The sequence below is a fragment of the Cariama cristata genome, unplaced genomic scaffold (assembly GCF_000690535.1).
Source record: "Cariama cristata isolate BGI_N322 unplaced genomic scaffold, ASM69053v1 scaffold7206, whole genome shotgun sequence".
NCBI classification, from domain to species: Eukaryota; Metazoa; Chordata; class Aves; order Cariamiformes; family Cariamidae; genus Cariama; species Cariama cristata.
In genome coordinates, this window is record NW_009620288.1 from 14,677 (window position 1) to 42,295 (window position 27,619).

The window sequence follows — 27,619 nt, forward strand, 5'->3', positions numbered from 1 at the left end:
CGGAGCAGGGGAAAAGCCTGAGGAAGGAGCAGCAGAGAGGAGCTGTTACGGACGGGACTCAACCCCCATTCCCCCTCCCCCTGCACCACTCGGGGCAGAGGGAAGAGGCTGAGGAGTCAGGAATGAAGAAATGAATTTGAGCTTGGGAAAAAGGGGGAGGGGGAAAATGAGTTGTTTTCATTTGTCTTTTTTTTTGCACTATCCAAACCTATTTTAATTGGCAATAAATTAAATTAATTTTTCCCCAAGTTGAGTCTGTTTTGCCCATAACAATAACTGGTAAGCAATCTCCCTGTCTTTATCTCAGCTCATGAGTTTTTTCATTTTGTTTTCTCCCCCTGTCCTGTTGAGGAGGAGGAGTGAGAGAGCGGCTGGATGGGTGTCTGGCAGCCAGCCAAAGTCAACCCACCACAAATGCAAAAATCAATTTGCAATTATATAAATTTTCATTTTTATAGGTTTTTTACATATATATAATGCAGATTTATCAATCCTGGCATTATGTTCTCACACAGCATCAGTACTGTATCAAATAAGGAAAAAAGTTTGAAACACACAGTAGCATACACAGCTTGAATTTAATTCATAGAGCTGTGAAACTGCAGTTAGGTGAAAAGCACCTAAACTTCGGAAGTTTGGGTTGGTTTTTTTTTTAAATGACAACAACAATCAAAAGAAAACCTCACAGTTTTTGCTCATTTCAGTTAGCCAGGAGAAGAATGAAGTTCTAAAGATTAACAGCAAGCAAGGGGAAATCACACTATTTCCTTAAACATGGTGATGACTAGGCAGAGTCTCCCTGTTGATACATATATCCAACATGATCAGGTAATGTGCCCTAAACCTCAAATTTCATCAAGCCAGAAAGCAGTAGTGGCAGCCACTAGTTTGTCCAGCACAGGTATATGTTAGCCTGCTTCACTGTGGCATAATCAATTGTAATTTACCACGCTAAAGGTGTCCTTTACACCAGTAAAACATTTAAGATTCAATGACTAAAAATCTCTATAGGTTAAGTAGTAAATTAAGAGTTGTCACTGAAACATCCAAACATGCAGATTAAAAATTCCTGTAAAGGATACAGGAAAAGTATGATAAATTTAAAATACACATACACACTTCAGAAACATTATACATCTACTTTCTACAGGCAGGAAGATACAGAGGGTTAGAATACTGTTACTGAAGTCTGAACAGCCACTTACCATCTAGAACCATCTTAGCAGCAATAGCCGTGGGGTATCCTACTGTTTTAGCCATCGCAGAATATCCTTTGTTATCACCATAGACAACCAGATTGATGTATTTGTCTTCCAAATGACCAGAAGGATGCCTGAGACCTATTTCATTTCTCATAACAATCATATCTCTCTCTCCAGCACCTAAGAGAAAAGCGCACAAACTATTAATTACTTGTATTTCAGTCATATCAAGATGAGGTTCCCGATGAGCAAGGCACTATGTGTACACAGCACGTACATCAGGGAAGTGACTTAAGATGGGGACTATTAAGGAGGACAGAATATTAAGATGAAACTAAAAATATAACAGGGCAGGGAAAAGGACAAATTGGGGGAGTAGAGAATATCACAAGACATTAAAAAACCTAACATGAAGGTTTATTAATGAAGGTGAACAAACTAATCCAATTAAGGCTGATAAGAGATATTGATATTGTTCCACTTAAAGCCATGAAAAAGAAGAATTTCTCACATACCAAAGGGCAGCTTCATCTCCATGTGCTTTGCAAGAGCCCCCACAATGGAATCTGCTGCTGGAACTGGTTCATCTCCCAATAAACCTAGCCTGGCAGAGGAAATGAGACAGACTGATATATCATTGCCTATCAACAGCTTAGTCTAAGTTTTGTAATTTCCAGCTTGTTCAGCATACCAGTTTAACACTCTCAAAATGGCTAGAATTAAAAACCTTTTTTTTTTTTAACAAAAACTTTTAAAAATCACTGGAGCATTTTACCATTCCACTGCCTCCAGCTGACTTTTGTCCTTTTCCAGTTTGCTAAATACAGCTTCTTTAAGAACATGGTACTCAGCAGGTGGCTTAATTCCAACCAGTTTGCACATGAGCTCTTTCTGTATTAAAAGAAAAGAAAAAAAAGTTCCTGAAGGCATGACATCTGTTCCCACTCCTTTTCAGTCAAGGTTTTGAGAACCCACTGCTTCACTAAGTTCAGTTAATATCCAGGACTTACGAGAAGCCGAGTTATGTGTACAAGGAAAGTGAGATAGTTTGGGGTTTTTAGTCGCAACAAGTGAGAATAGGGGTCACCTTTACCTAAAACACTTTGTACCCCACCAGTCAGCTGCATCCCCCTACTTTTTAGTCTTACCCCTTCCTCTGGCAGTGCAGAAAGAACATAGAAATCTACGTAAACAAGGAACACCGGGAGGATGTTAGGGTGAAAGAGAAGCCACCTGTAGACAACCAGAGAGTCGGCAACTCAAGGATATCTTTCAGCTGGTCTAGAAATGGAGAATGTCCCTTTCAAAAGGAAGGAAACAGACTGATGAGATAAACAAGGCTCTGGAAATCCTGGGGAATATTACCAAAAAGCTTTCTGAAGATTTTTGTGCCCATCTGAAGGCCCTTTTGTGCCATCTAAGATGCTAATTATTGCTTGCTTCATTCACAGCAAGACAGATAATAAACAGAGCTAGAAACAAGGTATGAAGCAAGCAAGAACTGCAGAGTCTGTTTAGAAGCTCAGGTTAGCCTCTCTCCTCTGCTTCCCAGGCAGACTAGATAAAGTACAAAGACGTAAAAACATTGCTGAGACAAGGTTTGCAGTAAGACTAATGAGTTTATAGTTATTTTCACAGATGACATGACTCTGTATACTTATTCATTGAGACTAGGAGGACTGGAAATTCTAGCCATCTTTGCAAAGAAAACTTGAAGATATCAACACTAAAATTGAAAGTGGACAAAAATAATCTCAAAAAAATAAAAGTGATTCTCATATAGTAGCCCAAAAACTCCTGGAGTTTGGGAAGATGAACAGTGCTTAATGTTAGTCAGAGACAAGCAAGACTGGGCCTCTTCACCTTGTACCTTCTTGGTTTTGAGAACACTCAAGACATTCTTAACTCGAAATAATGGCATCATCACAAAAATACTGTCCTCTCCTCAGACCATCACACAGCATAAGCCTGGTGTCTTTTTCCAGATTAATGCTGATAAAAGCACAAGGATGGAAACAGGAGACAGATTTGAATTTTGTTCACCTGAGTACTAAACAGTAACGCTCTCGGGGGGTTGCAAAATGGAAGAAAAATTTCTCACAGGACAGACAAATAGACCTAACAAATAATAAGCTGTTTGTCAATTCAGCTCTCTTGACACCATACCGAAATATGAAATTCCCTGCTTTGCCCATAGAGACAACCAAAACATTGATTGTCAAACATACCAGCAACACATCATAGGAATCATACTTTGGCTGAGATTAAGATGAAGCGAGGCATCAGTAAGGAAGTCAGAAAAGCAGCATAACAGAAGCCAAACAACATGCTTGTACAGAGTCTTAACAGAAAAAAAGATTTTAATATACTCATTTAGGCATGATCTCTTACTTCTTAGTGCCCTAAAAAACACTTTTACACCGAAGCTCATGGGCCAGTACCAATATGGACACACGGCAAACTCACAGCACTGAGGGCTGGATTCTGACTAACAGAAAAATTAAGACTACTCATAAAAATATTGTACAGAACCTCTCAGGGTCATCTAGCCCAGCGCCCTACTTGAAGCAGGAGTACCACCAGCACTCAAGTCACCCATGGCTTTTCTAGCTGAGTCCTGAAAGCCTCCAGCATCAGAGACTCCAGAGTCTCTCTGGGGAATCTGTTCCAAAAAAAAACCTGCTGAAGAAAATCTTCCTCATTTCCAGGAACAAAAAGCAGAGAAGACCAGGATGCAATACAAGATTCCCATTGCTAAGCACCCCTAAGCCTAGCAATAAGATAAACATTAATAAAAACAGAGAAAAGAAAGCAGAGTAATGAGAGTAACTCACCCAGGTTAGAGGTGGCATGGTTGAGCTTAGCAAAGGAGAAGGATCTGGGTTAATTAATCCTAGTTTTACAAAGCCTCCCATAGTTTTGGAGTATCCCTGAAATAAAAGAATAAGATGGTTAAAAATAATAATCACTTAAAACTGAGGTGAGTATTTCTCCTTGGTTTGAACGCAGTGGTGGACACAACCATGGCAGTGTTAAGTGTTATTCCCATGGGAAGACAGCCATGGGATGCCAGTGGGGTTACTGCTACGGTGCGGTACCTTCTCCAGCCCCTCTCGACCCCTCCCTCTACTTTTTCAATACCCTCTTTAATGATTTATCCTGCCATCAATACTTCCATGGCAAGTACCATTGGTTCATGAGATCAAAGGGCTAAACTGGCCAGCACTAGTTCAAACTCCAGCACGTCATTACAGACGGGGTTATATCAGCCAGCTGGCCCATAAACAAACTACTGAATACAGACAGCCCAGCGCTGAACTCAGCTCACCCCAGTGCTGAAGTCAGCTCACCCCAGTTTTACACCAGTGTGTTTGTATAGACATCAGATAAACCGACTTTAAAGATAAGAATCCCGTGTGATTGTACCTTTCCTTCAGGAATATCAGAGAGACAAGCAGGACAGCAGTGGAATGGTATTTCAAAGGAAGAGCAAATGCTGCACGATAAAAGAAGTCTGAACTGGCTTCTGCTTATTTTTGGTTTTATCCCATTAACACTCCCACACAGCTGCTGCATACCTGAAAACACTTACATGCAAGTGACTAGTAACACTGTAAAAAAGCAGAACGGTGGAAATAAAGGACCCTTAAAGAGGGCTAATTATAATTAGGAGCCACCTCCACCAACACTAGGTTATCAGCTCCGACAGCCTTGCAGCAAGATCCTTCTGTGACACCGCTTTTTAAAGTGATTCCATTAGCTATCTGAACTTCCATCTCCAAAAGGCACTCTGAGGAGATGTTAGCCTCTGCACTGAACGGATTCCTTTCTGCTCTGCAACACAGCAGCACGTGCAAAGGGCCAACATCAACTTCTGCCCTGCTCAGAGCTACGTTCTGACATGCAGGTGCCACACAGGCAGAGGTATGGCAAGCTCTTCCACGCAACCCTACCAGCATCACCCCAACCCAAAGTGATGAGCCTGCTTTGGGGGTTAAGAAAACAGCACTAACCACAGAAACATCATTCTTGCAGCACACTGATAACAACTCTTCATGTCACCCTGACATTTTTGCTTTTCCTTGTGCTAAAACTTACACAAAAGAAGAAAATTTTACCGGGCACCAAATGGAAGAGTAGATACTGTCATATTAAGACTTCATGATGAGATAGATGCCTTCCACACATTTTTAGCTTCTGAACAAGAGATCGTATCTAGACTGACAAAAAGAGAGCTATTGCAATTTGTAACCCTTATTCCCCCACACTGGCCTTCCATCTTCTTTTGCTAAGCAAGCCTCCCTCCCTCCCAGAAATAAAGGAAAAAATCCTGTTGTATTGCAACAGAGGAATTAAGAGGGAAAAGACACACACATCCCCAAGCCATGTACAAAACAACAATAACATATCACGACATCCAGAAAAGCTTTTTCAAACCTTCAATATGGTTTTAGGTTTATTCCTTCTTAATGTATATTGACCAACAAAATAATAAAAAAGAAATCTGAAAGAAAAAAATATGTTTTGATTCTGCTTTGCACACCTAACAAGTGAAAGGAAAAGAGTCTATTAATTAGAAGGAAAACACATTTATCCCTTAACATTTTACTTAACTGACCAAAATGTTAGAGCTGCTCAAATTCAAGATTTCCAGTTACTTAATGAAAAACTTTCTCAGTTTAATGGAAAATCATAGTGGTCTGTAAGGTTTTCACATTATGGTTTTGATAGGAATATAAGCAACAAACTGTAAGTTCAAATTTTTATCAACTTTAAGAGCTGATCAATTCTTAAAATACATAACAGCAACACACATCACACAAACCCATCAGATTTATTTGATTTTTTAAAAATCTTCTATTGATCTGACACCAAATACAGAGCCAGAGAAAAAAAGAAACACCGATACAGGCTATGCAAGCCAACTGACCAGCTGCCTAAAACAAGTAAAACTATTTTTCTGGTTTGCAACAAACACCTGTGAAATAAAACAAGTAAAGCTACATTTAAAAAAAATGAGAGAAGTGCTTTCAGTTACCTCTCAATTGGGATAGTGCTCATAAATAGCAAGGACAGAGCTATAAAAGGCTGACTTTTAAATACAGTTTTCTTGAAATTACAACATTAATCTCTTGAAGAAAACAATAATTAGTAACAATAACAACAACTTACTTTGTATCTTAAGGTGCCTCTCAACAAAGTGTGAGCTGTCTGAATACCATACGGCTCAGCGTATTTTGTACTGTCTCTGTTAGGAAAACCTTCAAGATTTAATCCTGGGAAAAAATCCATCGGAGTAACAGAATCAAGTAATGCTCCTCCAGCTGGAATATTGATAATCTAAATTTTGTGAAAGAACAGCAATATTATTTCAGTGCAGTGTTACTTTATTTATTTTACAACAGAAAAGACGAAGTATGCTCAAAATAGGAACAACATGCTAAGTGTTTTTGGTGCAAACAAAGGCACAAGCCATTTAAGCATATCCTGTGACAGAGGAGCATGCACTATGTCAGCTATTACTAATCAAAGGGCTAAAACAAGCCACATCCTTCTCACACACACTATTAACGTATATTAAAGTGGTAGGTTCCCCATCTCACTTACATTACTGTAATTTTGGAGCACCTCCCCAAACTACACCAGTGTGAAGGAAGATTCTGCCCATTCCCTGCTTTTTGGTCAATTTTTTTATTGTCTTTTTTTATAGGGGGGGAGAAGGCTAAATGTAAAGAGAAGGATGGGATTTTGTTGCTTTTTTTTTTTAAAGATTAAAACAAATCAAGTGATATTACACTGATACAAAATTGCTGCCCATGTGTATCTTCACTTGCAGCTGCAAAGCACAGAGAGAACACAGCGCTGAAGGAAAACAAAGTAAGGTTGACCAGTTCTATTACCACTCCCAATCAAAGCCTTGAACCCTGCTTCCTTCAAGCAGCTGATGCACAGATCTGCTATGCAGCATCAATGCAAACTTATTTTGTGACTTCTGAGCAAAGAGGCAAGGTTTCCTTCTAGAAGAAAGACTAAAGCAATGAAGTCTGCAGCAATGCCAGAAGATCTTACTGTGTTTGTCAGGCAAGACACCAGTGTGGAAGAATCCTGCACAACAGTCAAAGACAGCTAAGGATTTAGTGGCAAGCAGTAAAAATTTTACAATTTACTGACAAGCTCGCATTGAGCTCTCATAATGAATCATTCATATGCATGATCTAATTCTCCCTAGCAATGGGTGAACCAGGTCAGAATTAAGTAAGAAACATTTTCACATTCTCCAAGAGACCCTTTCATCTGAAACTCATAACCATGTGTTCTTGCTTTTTAAGTAATGATCCAAGGTACAATCTCTGAATTTCTCCTTTCTTACTGCAATAAGAACACTAGAGCACCAAAATGTCATGATAAAACATCTCAAAAGGTTTCTCAGTTTTGCAGATCAGAAAGTTTATCTAATGAGCTAAACTTTACAGTGGTTATACAAGGCAGTCTCCTTGACATTTGAAGAGCCCCTGCTCAGTAACTACTCTGAGCAAGTGGGAGTGATCAAACAGATAGGACTGGAAAGCAGAAATGTGATAATGGCTTGCAATAGCTTTGCACAAATCAGTTATGATGTTTCCATAAAACAGATGCAGTGACATTTGCTAGGTTAAGTCTACTGTAATGAGTCCTGCACAAACAGCAAAACAAAGCTTATATAAAGCACATCAAAGAGCACTGTACACTTTCACAAAACCCACTCAGCAGGTATTGGTATTACAGATTGTACCAAAACAAACAAACAAAAATAATCAACAGTTCTGCTATACACCGAGCAAGTACAGAATGAAGCTGTTTGGTTTACAAACATGAGCAGACAGAGAAGCAAGTAGAAGGATGCACTCTCACCTTTGTTTCACACAGCCAAAGACAGGGCAATTAAGTGCTAAAACCAACACACAAGAGTGATGGAAGCTGAACGCAGAACACCAACCTTAATCCAGCGCTTTAGTCAGAACACTCTCCTCCTTTGCAATCAGTTTACATATACTAAGAAAGAATTAAGATGACAGCAGCCAGGCACCATCACATTCCAAACGCAGGATTAAATGATGTACGCAACTTGCTTAGGCAACTGACTGTCACTGGCTTGAAAGTAAACACAGCACCTTACAAATCCCAATTCCCTCCTTAGCCCAACACCACCTTCTTTGTCTCGCTTCAAATGGAAATGTTAGGATGACTTCACCTCTCCATTTTTTAAATACGTAGCAGACTGAACTGTATTCAGCAATACTCCTTGTGGGCTCCAGCTGAACTTGTATCTCAGAGGATTGCCAGAGTGCTCTGGAGCTGGTAGGCCTCCGCAGAAAGAAGTGTAGGATACAACCTGTCAGATTTATCCACAAGAAAGAAACAATGAAGAGAAGACAGACCAGGATGCAAACAGTACAGAGCTACCCTGCAGAATCCCCATTAGTTCTTAGAATTTCTGTTGATGTTATCCCCCAAATGGGCCACGTCAGAAGATCTACAGTGGATGGGGGAAAACAAAATAATTTCACTCAGCAACAGCATCAAGCTGTCACACTGCAGGCACTGTCTGTAAACGAGAGGAAATCAAAACATACACTGGGGCAAGGCCATCTTGGTTGATGGTCTCACCAATTGCATTAGCTGGCACCAAATTCCAAGCATCAGAAAAAGTAAGGTGTCCAGACTCCATTACACATTAAAGACATGCCCCAAAACTGGATGCTGTTAAAGAAACAACTTTACTAATAAAATCTTGGCAGAACTATGCACTGTCTGCCAACCTTACCGTAGCACCAACGTCTTTTGCCTTGTCAATACACTCCATCGCCAACATATGGTCAAGACCAGGATCCAAACCCATTTCGCTGATAACTGTAATACCAGCAGCTTCTACACTAAAAATAACAGAAATTCAGAGCTGTCAGAATATTCACCATTACTGGCCTTTTATTCAGGAAATCTGTCCAACAAAGGTGCAGTGAACTTTCCTCAACACAGTAAATTCTGGGCTCTGTCTGCAGCTTGTGGAAAAAAACAGAAGCAGGTGTTAAAACCTGAACAGTGACAATTGTCTAGGATTCATTCTATCCTTGGTTTCTCTTACTTTGCTGCAACATCTAGGGGCTGGTAGAAAAATAAATTCCTACCAACTACTCCGTATACCACATTCTCCGGGACAGTGCTATAATGCAGGAAGGCAGTAACGCAGAGGACAGCACAGAGCTAGTCATAATTGCCCGAAACAACTCCTGCAGGGGAGAGAGACTGAAAGGCCTACTTTACCAAATTACAAGCATTTGAGTTCTTTTTAACAGTTGCCTACGCTCCCAGAGCAGCTCACTTACCATCACAAACTGAGGTGATTTATTTTATTTCCAAAATCACTTCATGTTTTGACAAATGAGAAGTGACTTTTTCTTTTTTTTTTGAGAGAGCATAATATGACCTCTTGGCATCACAGTAAGAAGGGGAGCAGAGCCCTCTAAATCTCCCACACTGGCTGCAACACTGGTTCTCTACCTGTCTAGCTTTCTCCGTTTTATCTTTTGTAGAGGCATAGCATGTACAATTCTCATCTCACTCCCTTGAATTCACTTCCGACTTTCCAGTACCATGACTGAGGAGCACCTAGATAAAGCTCCATGCCCAAAACAACCTCCAATCATATAATAAGTACGACAACAGAAACATTAGAATAGTTAGATCTCAGCAATTTGAGACTAATATAGTGGGCCTGTCCCACAGAAGGTGGAATGAAGGAGGAAATTACTGTAGATACAATAAGGCAAGAATAAGATTTTATTAGGGGTATATGAAGGATGACAAACAAGCTCACTGTCACTGGTAGAACAGGACAGCCCAGCTGCTCAGCTTGAATATCAGCCCAGCTCAAACATCCTAACAGTTTGAGGGGAGAAGGGAGGCACGGAATAAGATGGGGCATGCAGAAGAGTACGTTCCAGTGTTTAGAACACTACTCTGACCAGATTGGGGTACACGCTCATTTCTTTGCTCTGCCACAGCCTCCACATGCAACTTTGAGGAAAGGTACTTAGTCCTCCGTCATAGAAAGGGAAGGAGAAAGAATGCAGAAAACAGTAATTCACAATAAGCGTTGCAAGTGTAACAGACTGCAAAATACTCAGATAACGCACTAAAGAAGGAAGCAACAACAGGGAGATGCTACTCTCATACCTACCTCTCCTGGAGCTCTTTCATAGCTGGTGTTAAGTAGCTGGCTGTTACCAAGTTCACTTTGTTGTCGATACATTTCTTAGCAACCAAAGGATGTGCCGAATAAGGCAGCAAACTACAAATTAAGGAGAATTATGCAACATCAAAATCCAATCAGTTACTTATGCTGTCACAGGAAAGACACTCACAAATGGTTTTTTGTGCCTACAGAAGAGCTCAAGTAAATGCAAGAGTCATAGCTGCCTCACCCTGAGCAGTTTCACATCTACCTAAGTGAAATGCTACCCTATCAGAAGAGCATTGTTGTATGCACTCAGAACAGGGCGCAGCACAATCGGGGAGTCATTCTTTAGACAGCATCTTTTATCACATTTCTCTTTGTAAAAAACAAACCACTGACCTCTTCTCAAGGCTACCTTCTAAACAGGCAGGCTGGAGGTTTAGAAGATGCAAAACTGTAAAACCATCCTCGAGAAAGCGTGCATTACAATGATCTTGCTGAAGTACTTTGTGAAAAGCATGCTCTACATGGTAAGGAAACAACACTCATGACATCCATGGCAAAAGGGATAAAATGGCAAGGACTATGAAGTCATTTCCTCCCCTGGTTCAACACCTGGAAAGAGATCTTTCTTAATGGGATATTCAGAAGAAATGACCAAGATGTCAGGATTTTGCCACCTCTTGCAAACATGCGGATTTGATCCCAGGAACACATACGCTGGTGGACGCAACCGACCCCTCACACTACGAAGGCTGACCATGTAATTGGTGAACACTTCTAATGAGATGCTGCCATCAAAGCCCCTTTGAAAGACCTGATGCCCCGCTATGTGAGAAGGCAGTGGTCAGTTACAACTATTTACATACACAAATATGACCCCAGTTCTTGGGCATTAAAAAAAAAAAAAAGCTACCATGTTCATTTAGGCCAGTGAACTAAGAGAAAGAAGCAGCATGACTTAGGGTTGAGCCTATCATGTTTTACACAGAATTCTGACCTGATCACAAGGTCGTGTTTCTTCACCAAAGAGGACAGCTTTTCCTCGTGCTTAATGACATCCATATGAACTGAAGTAACGTTGCCATATTTTTTCGTCAGTTGTTCAAGTTGTTCCTTCATGATAGATGCTGTTTTAAAAGTAAAACGCATCAACGGTTACCTAAAGATGAAGGTAAGTCCACTCCCATGTATAATTGTATTTTACATACACCTCCGTCTTCCCAAAGAGTTGCATGGACGTTTTCCTTCACTAACAGTTGAAGAGGAAATCAGGCATAAAGCACCTTACTTCTCCTAAAGTAGTCAATTTTATTATCAATTACCAATGTCAAGCCATACCAGCTATAACTCAAGAACAAGAATCTACAAAGCATACTTACTCTCAAAAGTGAAAAACCATTCACTGCTAAATTGTGTAATGACAACAGACTTGTAACCAGTTAGCAGCTTTGAGGACCTACCTAAAATTAACAAAAGTTTTAACTGCAGTTTTCCTATCAGCAGACTCGGTCAACATAAATTATTTATGCAAAACTAGAAGTCACCTCCCTTCTTCTCCACTCTATGAAAAAGTAGGTCTAGAACATGAGATAAAAGACTGTTGAACCTATCTTTGTGCAGTAGGACACCCCAGAATCCACTGGCTCACTTGTATCGCGCGTACGTGTCCTCCCAGCACGGTTTTCTACAGCAGCAGCGTCTACATTTGCCAGGTAACCGAGCACCCACATGGTGGGAAAACAGATAAACTGAACAGAAAGAAGCAAACATTCGCATCTAAGTGTTTTTTAGAGAGAAGGAAAAATGTCTGCTGAATGAATGCATTTCTTACGCAGAAATGTGTCACAACAGTGCCATTAACTAGTTACAAATACCCAACACTTTTATTATAGGTTAGGCAGGGTTGTGATCCTCCCCAAAAGCATACTCCCATGTCTTTTACTCTGATCTCTCATAAAAACCTGTGGCAAGGTATATTCTAGGTTTTTAAAAAAACATGCATACTGGAGGTTCAGTCTTTGATATCTCAGATGAACACCTGCCACTCTTTGGTAAGTGTCGAAATGTACTGAAGAAGACACTACAAAGTTTTCAAAGAATAAGTGACCAAACTACTGATGGAAGGATAAATGTAGATTCTTTTGGAATCCTTAGAAATGCACCATTATCTTGGATCTAGAAGCAGATCAATTAAAGAAAGTGTGTGAGGTTGAAGAATGCAAATAACAGTCACACAACAGGGATGCTTGCATGTATACGTTCAGGCTCGAGAAAAGTTTTACAGAAAGATCACAAGAAAGTGGCAAGAGTTGTGGTAAACACTTCTGCTAATACAGGAGAAGGTGGCTTATCTGAACTAGAACAATAATCCTACCACGCCAGGTCTGGGAAAAATAAAATAAAGATGACCAGCAGGAAAATATAACAACAGCTCTACTATGCCCAGTCAAAAGTACCACTAGCCCCTTCAGGTAGACCAGTATTTTTTTGGGGGGGACACATCACCCCTTGGGTCTACCAATGCTTACTTAAATCCAGAGTCATCCAGTGGTCTGCTTGGCAGAACAAGGTGTAGGAGAAAACCAGAATGCCAAAACCTCACATCATGGTCCTAGACGTATTAAATACTAATGGCATTTATGAGCTCATCAATTTGCCAGAAAAGCACTGCACAACCAGAAAGGTAGGGGAAAAAATAAAAAATAATTGCCTAACCCGAAAAGTGATTTTCCTTGCAGGTTTACAACCTCATGTGAAACAGAATAATTAAATAGCATTTAAATAGGCAGAGGTTTTGTTCTTGCTTTGACTTTCACACGTAAATACAGAAAAGGCATGCCTGGTGCTTCCCAGTTTAATGAAATACTGTGTTGCACTGACTCTTGAGGGAAGATTGCAACAGAAGAATTGTATGCCCAATGTGTTTTAAAAGTAAACTGGTTTTGGGTTAGCATCAGCCTGCTGAAAAACAACTATTTCAATTAGTGCGTCAATTTATCATGAGGCCTAAAGTATTTTACGTCAAGACACAGTACATATTTTCTCCTGGTTTAAAAAATGGTCACTTCTCTAACCTGGCCAAATACACGCAGAGGTGAAGTATTCAATCTATTTTTGATGGTAGTAGCTATTTCCACAAAAGCAGAGACTACTTCACTGAAAAGCAAGAATCTGACTAGAAGTCCAGGATGGAAAAAAGTCTAAAGAGGAAAATTACAGGCTGCGCTTGGTTTAGTGAGGCAGGAAAACCTTAACTAGTTTTAAGGTCTTGATGAACATGTAGGTTCAACACAGCTAACTAAAAGATTTAGTAAACAAGGGGACCTGTTCAACAAATATTAATAAGTCCCTATTAATCAATTCTGTATTGCAATATTTTCCTTTGGTAGGACAGAATATTCAAGCCTCAAAGAAAAAAAGGCAAAAATCATCCATGCCCAGAAAAGCTTACCCCATCCCTCATTCCATGTCACCATACATTTACAGATAAAGCTGGTTAAAAAAGAAATCTTTCAAAACTGTTTCAGTACATTTTAACAGAATTCCTATTTATAGCCAAGAACAGCTTCATAGCTTAAAACAAAAACAATTCTCATCATTCACCATTTTTAATGTAACCAAGATAAAAACATTAAGCTTTTGCTTAGGTCAAATACGACTAAAAGGCCTAGACTCAATCTGACTAGTTTCAATATTTACCTCTGGCTTAGTCCCACCAATCCTGCATATGCTAATATTATCACTACAAGGGAGAAATCCAGTCTCTGCCTGCCTCCACTTGTTCCTTCCTATTACCTTGCTCCTACTGCCATCAGCACTAACCATTGTAAGGACTGAAAAAGAGATCCAAGTTAAAGTAACCAGTATTTGCCACATCTGACTGAAAGGGACCTGGTTTCATGGCCCAGCGCACCATGCTGCCAGCACAAGGGTGGCAATGGGAACACAGCCAGGAGAAAGGAGTGGGCAATGAAGGCAGCAGGTGGGGCAGAGGCTTATGGAGAATTAAGAGCATCTGTGCCTCTAACTTAGGGCCTTAGTTCCCTACAGCCTTTCCAAACTCAGTGGGAAATAAACATTGCCAGAGGGTGATTCTCCATACCCTACTGATCAACTTGTGCTGAGAGAAAAGAGCTAGGCAAAATAATCTACAAGTTCAGACCAAAAAAAGCTGATTACATGAAGGCTTCCCAATTAAGATTTTCATCATTTTGGATTTAAAGTGGTGCAGCCTAACAGTAGGGAACCAAATGTAGCACTGTTATGTGCATTTTATGCTTTCTTCATCTACCTCCCTGCTGTCAAATATTAGACAAGGAACATCTTTGTGTCTCTTTCCTTCTGAGCCTTTTTGTGTGTGTGCTGGAGCAACGGCACGTTTTTAAGCTACCCACGTAAGAGGCAAATAAGAGCTATGTTTGCTCAGTGCTTGGCAAAACAGATCTTCCAGTTCACCTGGTTTCCCATACTCCTACTGTATTGCAGGGTTTAGATGCAGCCTTTGTATTGATGAGGGGATGGACACAACACATTGCTGTAATCCTTCCCTATTCACCGCATCACGCACTGCTAATAACAAGGGTGCAGCTTCCTTAGTGTTCCTCTCTTTTTCCAAGTAAATCATTTCCCAGGGCTTAAAAGTACTATGGGTATCACCACAAAGGGTAGCAAAAGCAGGCAAGTGTGAAAGCAGCATGAACGGAAAAAACAAACCAAAGCAACAACAATAAAAACAACAAAACCCAACAGAAATACAACGGTAAGTTTTAAAGGAAACTACATCCCAGCAAAATAGCTTTCAGGCAATACAACCTGGGTTTCAAATCTGAAATCACAGAATCAGGGTCATTTAATGACATTTTATGTCATTTCAAAAGTCATCATCGAGGACATAGAAAAGTGTTTCTGAGATGCCCAGCCTGAAATATGCTACAGATAAAACCAGAACTGCAGAGTAAACTAACAGGCATGTGGGGCTGATGGGAAGGTCAGAGTCTGAAGGTTTACCACCACAGCACTGGTCATAACAGCAGCAGAGGCTTCACTCACACAGATGCCTATAAAAACAATTTAATCTTCTCGTTGTGTGAGGCTGAAAACACAGACAAGCACCAACAACAGTGACTGACTAGCTACAAAACCAATCCCAAGCCTAAAGCAGGTTAGAAGGAAAAATACTTACCTCACAGGTTACACATGCAAACAGTAAACTTTAACGTGGCTACGTCATTTTCAAATCAATTATATAAACTCAAAATGCTCAGAAAGTTACAAAATCTTTTTCTGCTGTGCATAATAACAAAGATTTTCTTTATCTGTTCTCAGAACCAGATCCATTTATTACTTACGAGAAAGGTTCTGCCACACTAGCAGCTTTAAATAAGACATAATTTTTCAATGAAAAACAAGCAAAACTTTACATACCAACTGTGATGTCAATGTTGGAATCTCTAGTGAGATATTCAAGTACAGGGCCAGAAACATAGCCAGATCCGAGCAATAAAACCCTCTTCTTATTACCCATCTTCAGCGACCGAGCATACTCCCTAGGAGGTATCACAGGCAAAATTAAAAACCACACAGAAGGAAACTGTAAGCTGCTAAATCTAACAGAATAAGTATGTTTTAGTAAGTCTACAAACCAAGCGCTCTATTGAGACCAAGAGTCAAGTTCCTGGCTATCTAACCCAAGACTGTCTAGTACTGCTTCCATTCTTCTGCTGCGTAACTTCTAGTTTCTTTCCTCTAATATAAACGTGATCAAATCCATCAACATCTCCACTGCTTCTCCAATTGCTACTGGCTGTTCAACAAATTTTTCCTCAGTTGTCACTGTATCTTTCGCAACGTCCAAATTACTGTAACCTGATCACCTGAGGACCGCCAAGCTGTCTACACCATGTTGTGCTGTCAGAAAGGGATTCCAGGCTTTGCCTTGCTCCCTTTACACATGGGTAACTCTTAAAGTACACAAAACCATGCTGGTGAAAGCGTATTTTAGGTAAGTTATACTAGGTTCATATTAGTCCATCATAGGAACACAATAGTCAATAAAAGTCAAATAAAAGTTAATGCTCAATTAAGAAAACCTCTTTGCAGACAAGAACTCAGATTTGAAAACCATCACAGAGTGTTTCAACCAAGACTTCTACTACTATAAGAAGTCACTCTCCTGTTGACTTTTAATAGAAAATGTGTTCATATCAGATTTTGCATTTCTTTTTGCCAACCAGAATAATGTCGTTCAGCAGTTGTTTAAATATGCTCTCATAAATGTATAAATTATAGTAGGAAAACACATTTTGGTTGTTTATAATTATTTGTCCTTTTAGCTTAAATTTGCTTTAAGTTGTAAAATTAGGACTGTAAAACTGTTTGTCTGAAGTATCACCACTGTGCAGATAAAAACTATTTAGCAAATAAAAAAAGATTCTTAAAGCAGTCTTTACTGTTGAAGAAAAGGAAGCTGTTCATTGCCCTAGTGTTTAACATAATTAATGGAGATTGAAGTATAAGCAAGTTCCTCAATTTCCCTTTTATCTGCTGAGAGTTTACACAGGTATACAGTGCATTGTGGATTACGCCACAGAAAGAATCCTGACCTCTAGCTGACAAGCTCATGTCCAATTTGCTGAAAGCTATTGTCCTTAGAAGACAACTAACCACATGTCTACTAAATAATGTCTGCTTCAGACCTTTCTGGGGCTCTGCATGGCACCCGTAAGTAAATTTTCGGTTGTGTTTTTTCAGTTCAAAACCAGCCATAATAACGAAGGATAGTGTTGCAGCCTGTCAGAGCAATCCCTAACAGCATGACAGCAAGAGCGGTATTGCATGACCTAAAGCATGGCATGAAGTACCTGAGTACACCTGGGGGAACAAGGCCTCAAACGATAGCGTTAAAAGACTACCCTGAGTGAAGAGAGTTAAATCAATACCAAATACATCTGTATCATCTCTCTGAAGTACATTCCAGCATACTAACAATGTCTGAGTATTTGTAAAGCTTGAATTACTCTCCAAAATTCCAGATGTTCCACCCTCCCTTCCTCCACTTTCAAGATTAATTAAATTTTTTTTAAAACTCATTCTTTTCAATTCATTAAATCTGAATGGGATGTACCAATATATCACCTCTCTAATCTATCTAAATTATGACTGTAGATTACCTTACATTTTGACCTTCACAAAAGTTTTACAGATTTGACTTTTTTTAAAAAGTTAAACCATGATTTAATCCATTCACAGAAAGCCTCCTAAGTCCATCATATCCTTTCATATAACAAACCCTAGGACCTTCCTCCTACTACTATCAATTCTTATAGAACATCTTCTTCCACAGCTATACCTTCATGGGCAAGGGAAGAGAAAGAATTCCTCTCCACCCTTTACTTATAGGGAACAGCAGTGGTATGCAGGAGCTTGGAGCAACAGTGTTGATGAAGGGGATCCTTTCTATAGGAAAGAAAGCTGGATTTTGCAATCAGACTTCTTATCATACGTATTAAAAGCTTTCCCACTGTCCAGAATGAGGTCACACTCGGATCAAACATAGCATGTTTGCTCTAGGACAGGCACAAACATGAGCTGCCAAATGACCAATCAAGAGTGGGAACAGAATCTATACTGTCCCAGAAAACAACATTTCAGATTATGTCTATTCTCTACATACAAGTTTAAATAATTCAGTTATGTTAATCGATACAGTAATACTTAGAAGTCCACATTGTTAATGGGATATGTCATTGCAGCTGTGGATGAGGAACTGGTAGCAGGTATGAGGCAAGTAAAGGTGAGAAGATGGAGATAAGTTCAGTAAATCAAACTGCTCCTGCATTCTAATGGCACCCAAGACAGTTCAGCTCATACAGTCTGGCTGTCCTGTGTCTGAAATGTTCATGGACTTCCAAAGGGTATAAGCAATTAGTCTAAATAGAGCTCTCAGAAACTAAACTAGACACAGCATAATACTTAGAGTAGTAACACAAGCCACATAACTCCTACAGGCTGTAAACAAGAGTTTATGTCTGGCTAAACCATCATACCTTAAGCAGTAAAATCCCTTCTTTCATTTGCATTATCTCCAAAGTTTGCAAAGTAAAGGAGGGTATTGTTAGCAGGTCTTGCTTTTCTGATAGCTAAGCTAGCAATATCAATGAATACTGAACGTCCCATGCAACACACAGGTCTGCAGAAATATCAAAAATCTATCACAAAAAACCCCTTGGGAATGAAGTCTTCAGATTCTCAGGGTAGCTCACACAAGACCATGCAGGGGATTACGAAGAAAGCAAAAAAACCCAGATCATCGTGCTGTGTGAGCAGTAAGAAAAATTGATACTGAGACAGCTTCTTGAAGTGGTCTACCAAACAGCACACAACAAAAATCGCCGCGAGGTAAAGTCTTTGAGAGGCAAACAGCATGTTACTTTGGGCGGAAAATGCACCTATAGTTCATCACACACAAGTTCATAACAAAAACTCCCAAAGTTCCCAAAGGAAACTGGAGAAGTCTGGCATGCAAAAGTCAACACACTATGCTTCTAGTGCATAGTGCATGCAGTGCTTGCGATCAGACCAATTTCAGCTTTTGTATGAAGAACAGCACAGCTGGCATTGACCATGAACATGAAGTCAGAGGTACCCACTTACTGTCAAATCAACATTTTTCATAGGTCAACTATAGGTGTCTGTTAGCAATAGGGAGCAAAGGGAAGGGAAGAGATATCCAGGTTATTTATACTTTTGTTAGCTTAATCCACTCAATGCTACTTCTTTCGTGTTACCACAGGCAGATAACTACTGGGACAGAGTATGGATGAAGTAGTAGCTCAAGCTGTAGCTACAGGAATATAATGAAAAGTCTGAGAGTCTCACAGAGGCTCCTGAATACATCCAGTCACAGAACAATGCTATACAGCATAGCACTTGAGCCATACTAGAGGAAACTAGATTCAAGGTATCCTAGAGAGCCTTTCCCTTTCAGCCATTCCTTTCAAAGGAGTGTATGTTATATCCATTTTAAAAGGGCAAGGAGTAACAGAATAATACTGACTGGCATGTGGTTGTTTTCTGCCTCTGGTAAAACAGGCTTCATAATGTAACAGAGAAAAAAGACCACTTTCTCAACTTCAATATAAGTTACTAACAACACATGTTAATGATTTAGGCAGTGTGCATGAAGAAAGAAGGAAATCATCAAGCTAGGAGATGTTTAGACACAGTGCAATATAGCAGTATTCCACCAAAACAGAATGCAGACAAGTTTTATTTTTTTAAATCTTGAACCAAATAAACTTTTAAGAAGCTATACATTACCTGCTCTCCCTTAGTTTCTGGATATATTTATACTTAGCTGTCAGTGAGCCATTGGATGCAATCACTGCCTAGAAATACATGAAACAAATTTTGAGGGTTTTTGGTACCTGTATATTTTAAAGCAGAGGAAGACAAGCAGAGCGCCAAATTGCAAAACTTACATCTCGAACAACAGATGAGTAATTCTGGCTTTCAAGAGGTTCTGAGCCTTCCGATAACAGCTGTGGAGATAAATTATTTCAAATCAGGTCATTTTATTTCCCATAATTTGTTTCAGAGTGAAACATCAAGATTTCAAGCAATAAGCAATATTTAAATGCATGAAACAATACCAATATCCTGTAGATCTGAAATTCTCCTGGCCCAGATCAGCATCATTTGACTTTTATGAAAACACAGGAATTCAAACAGCAGTCTGATTGTGAATGACTGTTGAGTGCCCCAAGAAAATCAGATTTAGACATCTACTGCAGGGTCCAGGAGCAATGAACTACCCGCCAGAGCCTGTTTCCTGCCTACAGAAAGCGTTCTTGACAAACCCCTAAGACATCCAGGTCACTAATGTCTCATTCACATGTTGCTTTTTGAAAGTATTGTCTCAAGACTGAGAAAGGGTTTTTTTTCTTTTTTTGAAGCATAAAGTCAGTTATGTTCTACAGCAGATTCCTTTTGAATGTATACAGGAGACCAGAAAAGCAACAAACAAGCAGAACAAAGTCCGAGTCTTCTACCTTCTTGCTGGACACCTAAGACCTTACCATCTCTTCAATATACGGGAAAAGCATATCGCCAAAGTACTCCGTTGCTTCTATGGGCAGCTGAGCTGGCAGATTGTCAATGGAACACATCAGAATCCCAGATCCTTCAACACTGAAAGAGAGAACATAGCTCTTCTAAACTACTTCTGCCTGGTACCCGAAAGATACCACCTTTTGTAAGTGTTTTAAATGCATGATTTTTCAATACAATGTTTCACTGTACAAATTACAGAAGAAAGCAATAAAAATTAAAGGCTCTCTCACCTGTCATGAATAATATGCTGGTCAGCATCATACATACAAAATGGACTGTCAATTGTTGTACACTCCGTCATAAATTCTATAGATCCTCCAGTGTCTGCTGAAATGTCACATATTGCCAGAAGTCTAAAGTGATTAAACAAAAAAGACAAAGGAAGACAGCATTATGCAAATTACTAAGAAACACAGGTATAAAAGATCACAAGTGAACAGGAAATAAAAGAAATGTGAGAAGATCTATCAGACTTGTAGTTTCATTCATTTTAACCGATTTAGAAGACAACACAATTCAAACAATAACATTCAGAAACATAATGGAAATCTGGCCCTACTGTAGTCATAAGATTTCCATTCACATCAACAGGATCCGTATTTCAGGTGTAACCTCTCAAAGGCCTGCAGAATCCACTCATCCAACATTTTTTCTCTGTACTCCATGTGCTGCTAACACCTCCTGTTCATTATCCATCTACCAATTCCCCTGAGCTATCACTGGGCAGTCCTGAACTAGAATAAGTTCACCACCGTAAAGGGAACCCTAAAGAAGTCGCTGTCCCCTTTCAGTTCACAGACAGCTGGCACAGGTGGAGCATTCATTAGCCTAACTCACCACCTCTGGTTCCACTCAAGGTTAACAGTTAAATTCTTTTTTTGTCATGTGAGAGAAAGAAAGGTGTGAAGAGTGGGCAGAGAAAAGACAAAGGCATGCTTCTTCAACAGGATACATTGCCATATCCTTCCCAAATCCACGCCCAGGCCAGTCTCCCAGGGAACTATTACACAGGGCTATTAGAGAAAGGACGGCACCCACCCACCCACACTGAAAGGAGACTAACCCTGGGTTTGCACCCCATGTTCCATCCCTAAGGCTATTCAGAGTGGTGAAGCATTTCCGCTACCTGCTGCAGAAATCAGAGGTGTTAAGGAACAGTTTTGAACTTGTACAAGCCAAATGAGAGGGTAGGAAGAACTTAACCAACAAACTCTGCTCAGGCATAGAAACTTCTAGCAATAATGGTGCAGTAGGTACATCTCCCAGATGTCACACTGTTTGTATTGGATTCTGCACAAGGATCAATGGCAGAACTACCTTTGCAGAAAGACAGCCGATACCTGTCAATCATTTGTACTGTGATGTTTTCAAAACCTCCAAACTGTGAAAACAAGACTGCCAAGCACAGAAGAACAAAAACAGAATCAATGAGGCAGTGTGCAACATGCAAGAGGAACAACGTAAGAAACAGACTCATTTGGTAGATACTGTGGTGAAACTGCTTAACATTACAACTTATTCATGGTGCTGCAGAATTGTTCCGAGTGAACTGAGGTGTCTTACTTGTGTGGTAACTCAGGACAGCCCTCTGTTGCACCAGCAGCAGATCTAACTGGTACCAGCAGCTTCTGAGCATCCTGTCGACTTAACAAGCGAGGAGTGTGTTGTTCCCAGTATATGCCATTAATTAAACAAGTTGTGTAGGGTGCGATCTGCAAAGAAAGTTACAGATGCCTGATGTTCTCATCTAGTACTTCAAGAAGTTGAAAGCACCTGGTCTAGTGTTTTAAATTAATGCTCCATCAATCGATGGATATGCAAAGGTGTAGTAACTACCAACATTCTGTGGAAAATATTTCATAAAAGAACAGAAGAGATGCTCACATCAGTGTTAAAGCGAGATGTGTAAAGTTCTGGATGTTTATCATAGTCTACTGGATCATATAGTCCATCACGTTTCCTTACAAGATGATGGTGACGACTTAACACTGTCCCATAGACTTTTCTGAGGTCTGAGGTTAAAAAAAAACAATAAAAATTAGCTGATATACTTGGACAAAAAGGGTTCCAGTGTTTTCAATCACTTTATTGTCACAGCATACCTCCAGATCTGGAAACTTCCTTTAACTCATGTGGTTCCACAAACTCACATGGGAGGGCATTGAACATTTCTTGAGCACCCTGTAAAGCATGAAGTAGGATTCAGAATGAGCAGAGAATATAAAGGTAGTGCAACACTCCTCATTTGGTGTGTGAAAACAAATATAAAAATGCCATGCACAACTTGACAGTCCTGCCAGAGAACATCTTCAGGGATGTACAAACTGTTTCACACACACCCCTGCTCATCCAAAAGAAAGCTGCCAGGGCTCTATGTACAAGGAATTTACATCATTCCCCATTACCGCAGCATGCCTGACCCACAATCCAATGCCTGGTTTGTATTTCTAATGGCAGAGCTGGGAGGCCTCAACTCAGCAACAACAGATGGTTTTGTCGACACTCTGAGGAGCAGTTTCTCTTTAGGGAAGACCCCTGAAACCACTCCTCACCCACCAGGCTGTTCTAAAGGCAAAGAACTTCAAGATAACTTTTCCAGTGAGCTGTGATCTAGAACATAGGCCTTTCAGACACTCCACCCTTTTGTCCAGAAAGCACACATTTACATTTACATAGGCAGTGATTTCACTTTATAGCTGGAGCCTAGTTAACTGATCTTTGTTGCTAAAACCAGGGATAAGCCTCTTCCCTATGTCATAGAAAACAGCTCTAAAGTCCAGCACTTGTAAGCCAAGTTAATACTATAAAACCTCAGCAAGTATTAGAAAAAATAATTCCTTCTGCCACAGTTTAATGGGGTGATTCAACATAACTTGTGAGCCCAGAGTCAACAGAGGGGAGAGAGGGAGATAAAAATCATGCAGGTGGGAAAGGAGAAAGGAGCAGTAAGACTTAACTCATTTTTCATGGTAAGAAGTTAGCGCGGTCAGCCTTCTCAGGCATGATCTCATCTTAAAGGCATGAGTTCAGAGTACTTAAAAATTCTTACTGGCAAAGGAAAACCTGAAGTCTAAGCAAACAAAATGAACCCATCAACCCATTTAACCTGATATGTATCAAATGCCAAGAATTTCTATTAAAAATAATACAGTATTTCATCCTGAAGACAGAATTCTTACCTTAGAAACATTACCAGTGCCTGTAAACACAAATGTTAAGGGCCCAAGTGACTTTGGCATCAATCCCAGTGAAATTTCATACCCGGCATCCCGTACTGCCTGCACAGCCTGACTACTATTCCTGTAGTTATGTGCCATCCCAATGTGCTGAAATCAAAGGCACAGAACCATCAAAATATTTTCCATATTCAAATACAGATAATTAGCAGACGCCCGCATGTCATTTTGCTAAAGAAAAATACATACACATATACTCTTACCATGAAGGGAGTGTGATGTCCCAGGGCTAAAAATCGTAATCCCAATCCATGTAGAATGTTGATCATTCCTATTGTTAAAAAAAAAAGAAAAATCAGACCATCGGTGTTAATTATGAATATGCACAGTTAGAAATTGCAGAGACTAACTGAAGTCTAAAATCATCCTGGATATTTTTGCCCATGTTTTATATTAATACCTTATTTCTAAGGAAAGTCTATATAAAACTAGGGAAGGAGAAATTCAATAGCAGGCCTCGACCTTAAACCTGCTCTTGTCCCACAATACCTATTTCAGCAGTATTTAATACTTAGATATCCTTTTATGAGATGCATCCATATCACCAGAGTCCAAAGAAGGAGATAATAAAGAGAGTCTCCTGAAGAAACAGAGTTGAAGTTCAGTAGAAAGGAATGAGAACCATGCCTCACAAAAAATCAGTGTAAATGGGTAACAGAGTGACAAACAGATGTTGTTCAAACTCGCAGGACTGACAGCAGCCATTTCTTTCAAAAGCCTATTCAGTTGATCTCTTGATATTTAGTCTGCCTCAGATTAGTTGAATAGACAAATGGGACTTCCAAGACAACATAAAATACTACACTTGCCAGGAGTCCACAGGACTATTTGACACATAGCCTCATCAAAAGTAGGGAGCACAAAACAGAACGGAAAAAAGCTCTTAAAAGCAAGAGTTAAAAATGCAGTTAAAAATGCATTGCAAGCCTCAACTTTCAGGAAACGTAGACAACCAGAAGCAGTACAAGAAGTTACTTGTTGCAAGCCTGCCTTTACTTTATGCACTATACCTGCTACACCAGCCCACTTTCCAAAGGCCACAACTCGCATTCCTTTATGATCAACCATTTTTTCATAGTCAAACAGTCGAATTTCCTGAAAACACATAGCAAACTGAGTATTAAAATTTTCAGTGAATGCAGCCAGTGGCACGTTGCTCTCCTAGGAACTACCTTTTCATATGTCTTTGTCATCCTTCGTGATAGAGGCTGATGGGCAAAGATGAGAAAGGCAAATAATTCATGACAAGACTTAGGTATAAAAATAAAAGGCGAAAGGTTGCATTGAATTCTTGTTTTAAAGAGTCTCTGCACTGCCCGTGCACTCTTGGCACAGAGTTCCCCAACGTGCCACTCCAGCTGCTGAAGACCCATTCACATCCTCTGCCAAGAGGCTGCTCATTTCTGAGTCAACTGGCTGCCTCCCTCTGTAACAACCAATATGCACTCTAGCTTAATAACTTTCCAACAAGCCTTCGTGCTCAGAAAGCATGAACCTCTCTTGAGCGTACCATGCTCACAACTCATCTGCCTTACGCACATAAACAGAGTAGCACTGCAAGCGCGAGATCCTCTGAGCAAGAAATACTCCGCTTCAGGAAAGGATTCTGAAAACCATCCTCGTTAGCTATCTACAAATAACGCACAATGAAAGTAACCATACTAGGCAGCGAGCTTTCGATCACACTTCAGCACTAAGTTCAGCTTCCACCCCATGGAAACAGCCAATTATCTTCACTATGACACAATTTACCTGTCTTACAATCTCATCCAAAAGGGGCATGTTTGCCTCTTGGGCTTTAATAGTGTGAGAGAAGAAGGCATAGTTCTTTTTAGGGATTAATTTGTCCTCTGGAGGTCTCTTCACACCTAGGATCAAAGAAGCCTCGGAAATATCTTCTTGAATAATGCCACCTGCTTTGACATAATCCTATGAAAGAGAAAAATCAAAGTACATTTTTCTGGTTTTTTTCATATTCAGATTTCAGCACATAAGAAACTAGAACAGAGGACAAATCGATAATTCTATAAAGCAGAAACAAGTTACTGTGTGTGATATATTCATAAACTTCTTTATCAAAAGGGGTATCAAATATCAAACTGAATTTCCATGCTAATAGCCTATTATAGAAGGTCAAAACATAATTATGTGTGAGTAAAATCCTTCATGTTAAATTCACAGACTACAAAAAGGATATTTTACTACATTTAAAGTATCTTATAGTATTGCAGTAATGAACAGTTCTCTGTAATGTGCTGAAATACTTGGAAATAAGTTTAGAGAAATCTGACAAATTAATCTGAAGACTGATGACATGTGATTTTATAAAATTGTGTAAGACTAGAGTCCCAGCTGAAGAGCAACTTCTAAAATAATGTTTTTCTGTATCAAAATTTATTTTTGTTCTCCCTTATCTGAAAAACACATTAAAATTCCAGCTTTCAGTATCATAGTTGTGTACCTAATGTGATCTGTGCTTTGGTGAAAACCAGCACTGTGCCTTAATTAAAAGGTGACATATGCAAGTGATCACTAGTTCCCTACCTACATTCCAATTTTTATCTGTTGGCTCCGGTACCTTACAGTAGAGTCTTACTGCTGCTACAAGAACTGTAAAAGCTCTCAGTTCTGAAGCTCACAGCACTAAAGGAAAAAAAACCCTCTCTCCTCATTTTACATGAGGAAATGGGATTGAAGCAGGAACGGGATTCACCAGATTCTTCCTTCCTCTTTTTTATTTTTAATATGCTTATTTTTCAGTGTATTGCCTCCATACAAACAGAAGACAAAAACACCAATGTTAAATGAATTCCTAGGTGTCTACTTCAAGAGCACCTAGAACTTCTTCAGAGACAGACAAAAGGGCAAGAAATCAACAAAAGCAACTCCAAAAACCCACCAGAGTGCCAACATTACATTAAAAGGCTAAACAAACTACTCCTTTTTCTCTTCATTAGGACACAAAGACTCCTCATTTAATAACAAAATTAATAATATGTTTTCTGATGTATATCCTTTGAATATTATTCTTCCTGTACTATGGTTAATAACTGAACTATCGTTTTGCTTATCTAAGTCAAAATGGGACCTTACCTTTTCATGGATGGCTCTCCGGTTTGACGGCTGCACCAAGACCTTGTATCCCATCTGTGTCAATTCCTTAACATGCTTTGGTGCTAGAGGTGCTCTTCTTTCCCATGCATTAACATCTTCTCTCCGGATTGCCAGCACAGACTTACGATGATACCAACGCTTAGCGTGATGGAACGCACACCTACCACTTGTGTGACTAAAGGCTCGGAGCATGGTAAAGCCTGATGGCAGCAAAGACAAAGTAGTAAAATAATACATGTATATGTAGGCTTCAAACATTGTTTGTGCAAAAGTTCTGGTCTCCTTTAACATCTGCTGTAAAACACAAGTCGGATACTTTATACTCCAGTTAAACCCTACTTTTGTGAGACATGATTTTACTTTCAGCGTACTTTGTTGCATCTCAGTTTGGTGGGGTGCATTACAGAAGCTTTTAATGTGTTCAATATACCAAGTTTTTAATTACATGACTTAAAAAGAATGCTGGAAACTTAAAGATACCAATTAAATTTATTTGCCAGCATAAACGTGCAAAGACCAAGCAGTTATCAAAGCTTGCATCAAGAACAGTAAGAAGCAACAAACACAGGATGGAGAACACAGGCTATAATGCCAGTAGCTCACTGAAAGAGAAAGCCCAATATGTAAGACCAGTGCTAAGTATATTTACATAACTAATTCTTACAGAAGCTGAAAACGGAAGGTAAGGACAAGACCTTAACTAGTCCTTAGCAGTCAGCATATGTGTAGCCAGGAGCGAC

The 27,619-nt window shown here is 39.7% G+C and overlaps 1 protein-coding gene across 1 annotated transcript in view; it reads right to left on the bottom strand.

Annotated features, from left to right (window-relative positions):
- Window positions 1–27,071, bottom strand: part of AASS (aminoadipate-semialdehyde synthase) — a 27,556-nt gene extending 485 nt beyond the window's left edge. The window contains exons 1-22 of the mRNA XM_009701563.1: window positions 26,859–27,071; window positions 25,518–25,694; window positions 24,776–24,860; window positions 23,969–24,036; window positions 23,709–23,855; window positions 22,632–22,710; window positions 22,414–22,541; window positions 22,093–22,241; window positions 20,760–20,882; window positions 20,496–20,607; window positions 19,899–19,958; window positions 19,738–19,805; window positions 15,844–15,965; window positions 11,417–11,546; window positions 10,420–10,530; window positions 9,007–9,115; window positions 8,434–8,574; window positions 6,375–6,542; window positions 4,037–4,132; window positions 1,978–2,093; window positions 1,718–1,806; window positions 1,206–1,382 (exon numbers count right to left, since the gene is read on the bottom strand). Of these exons, the coding sequence (XP_009699865.1) occupies window positions 1,206–1,382; window positions 1,718–1,806; window positions 1,978–2,093; window positions 4,037–4,132; window positions 6,375–6,542; window positions 8,434–8,574; window positions 9,007–9,115; window positions 10,420–10,530; window positions 11,417–11,546; window positions 15,844–15,965; window positions 19,738–19,805; window positions 19,899–19,958; window positions 20,496–20,607; window positions 20,760–20,882; window positions 22,093–22,241; window positions 22,414–22,541; window positions 22,632–22,710; window positions 23,709–23,855; window positions 23,969–24,036; window positions 24,776–24,860; window positions 25,518–25,694; window positions 26,859–27,071 (2,668 nt within the window). The remainder of the gene's footprint in view (window positions 1–1,205; window positions 1,383–1,717; window positions 1,807–1,977; window positions 2,094–4,036; window positions 4,133–6,374; window positions 6,543–8,433; window positions 8,575–9,006; window positions 9,116–10,419; window positions 10,531–11,416; window positions 11,547–15,843; window positions 15,966–19,737; window positions 19,806–19,898; window positions 19,959–20,495; window positions 20,608–20,759; window positions 20,883–22,092; window positions 22,242–22,413; window positions 22,542–22,631; window positions 22,711–23,708; window positions 23,856–23,968; window positions 24,037–24,775; window positions 24,861–25,517; window positions 25,695–26,858) is intronic.
- Window positions 27,072–27,619: the final 548 nt, after the last annotated feature.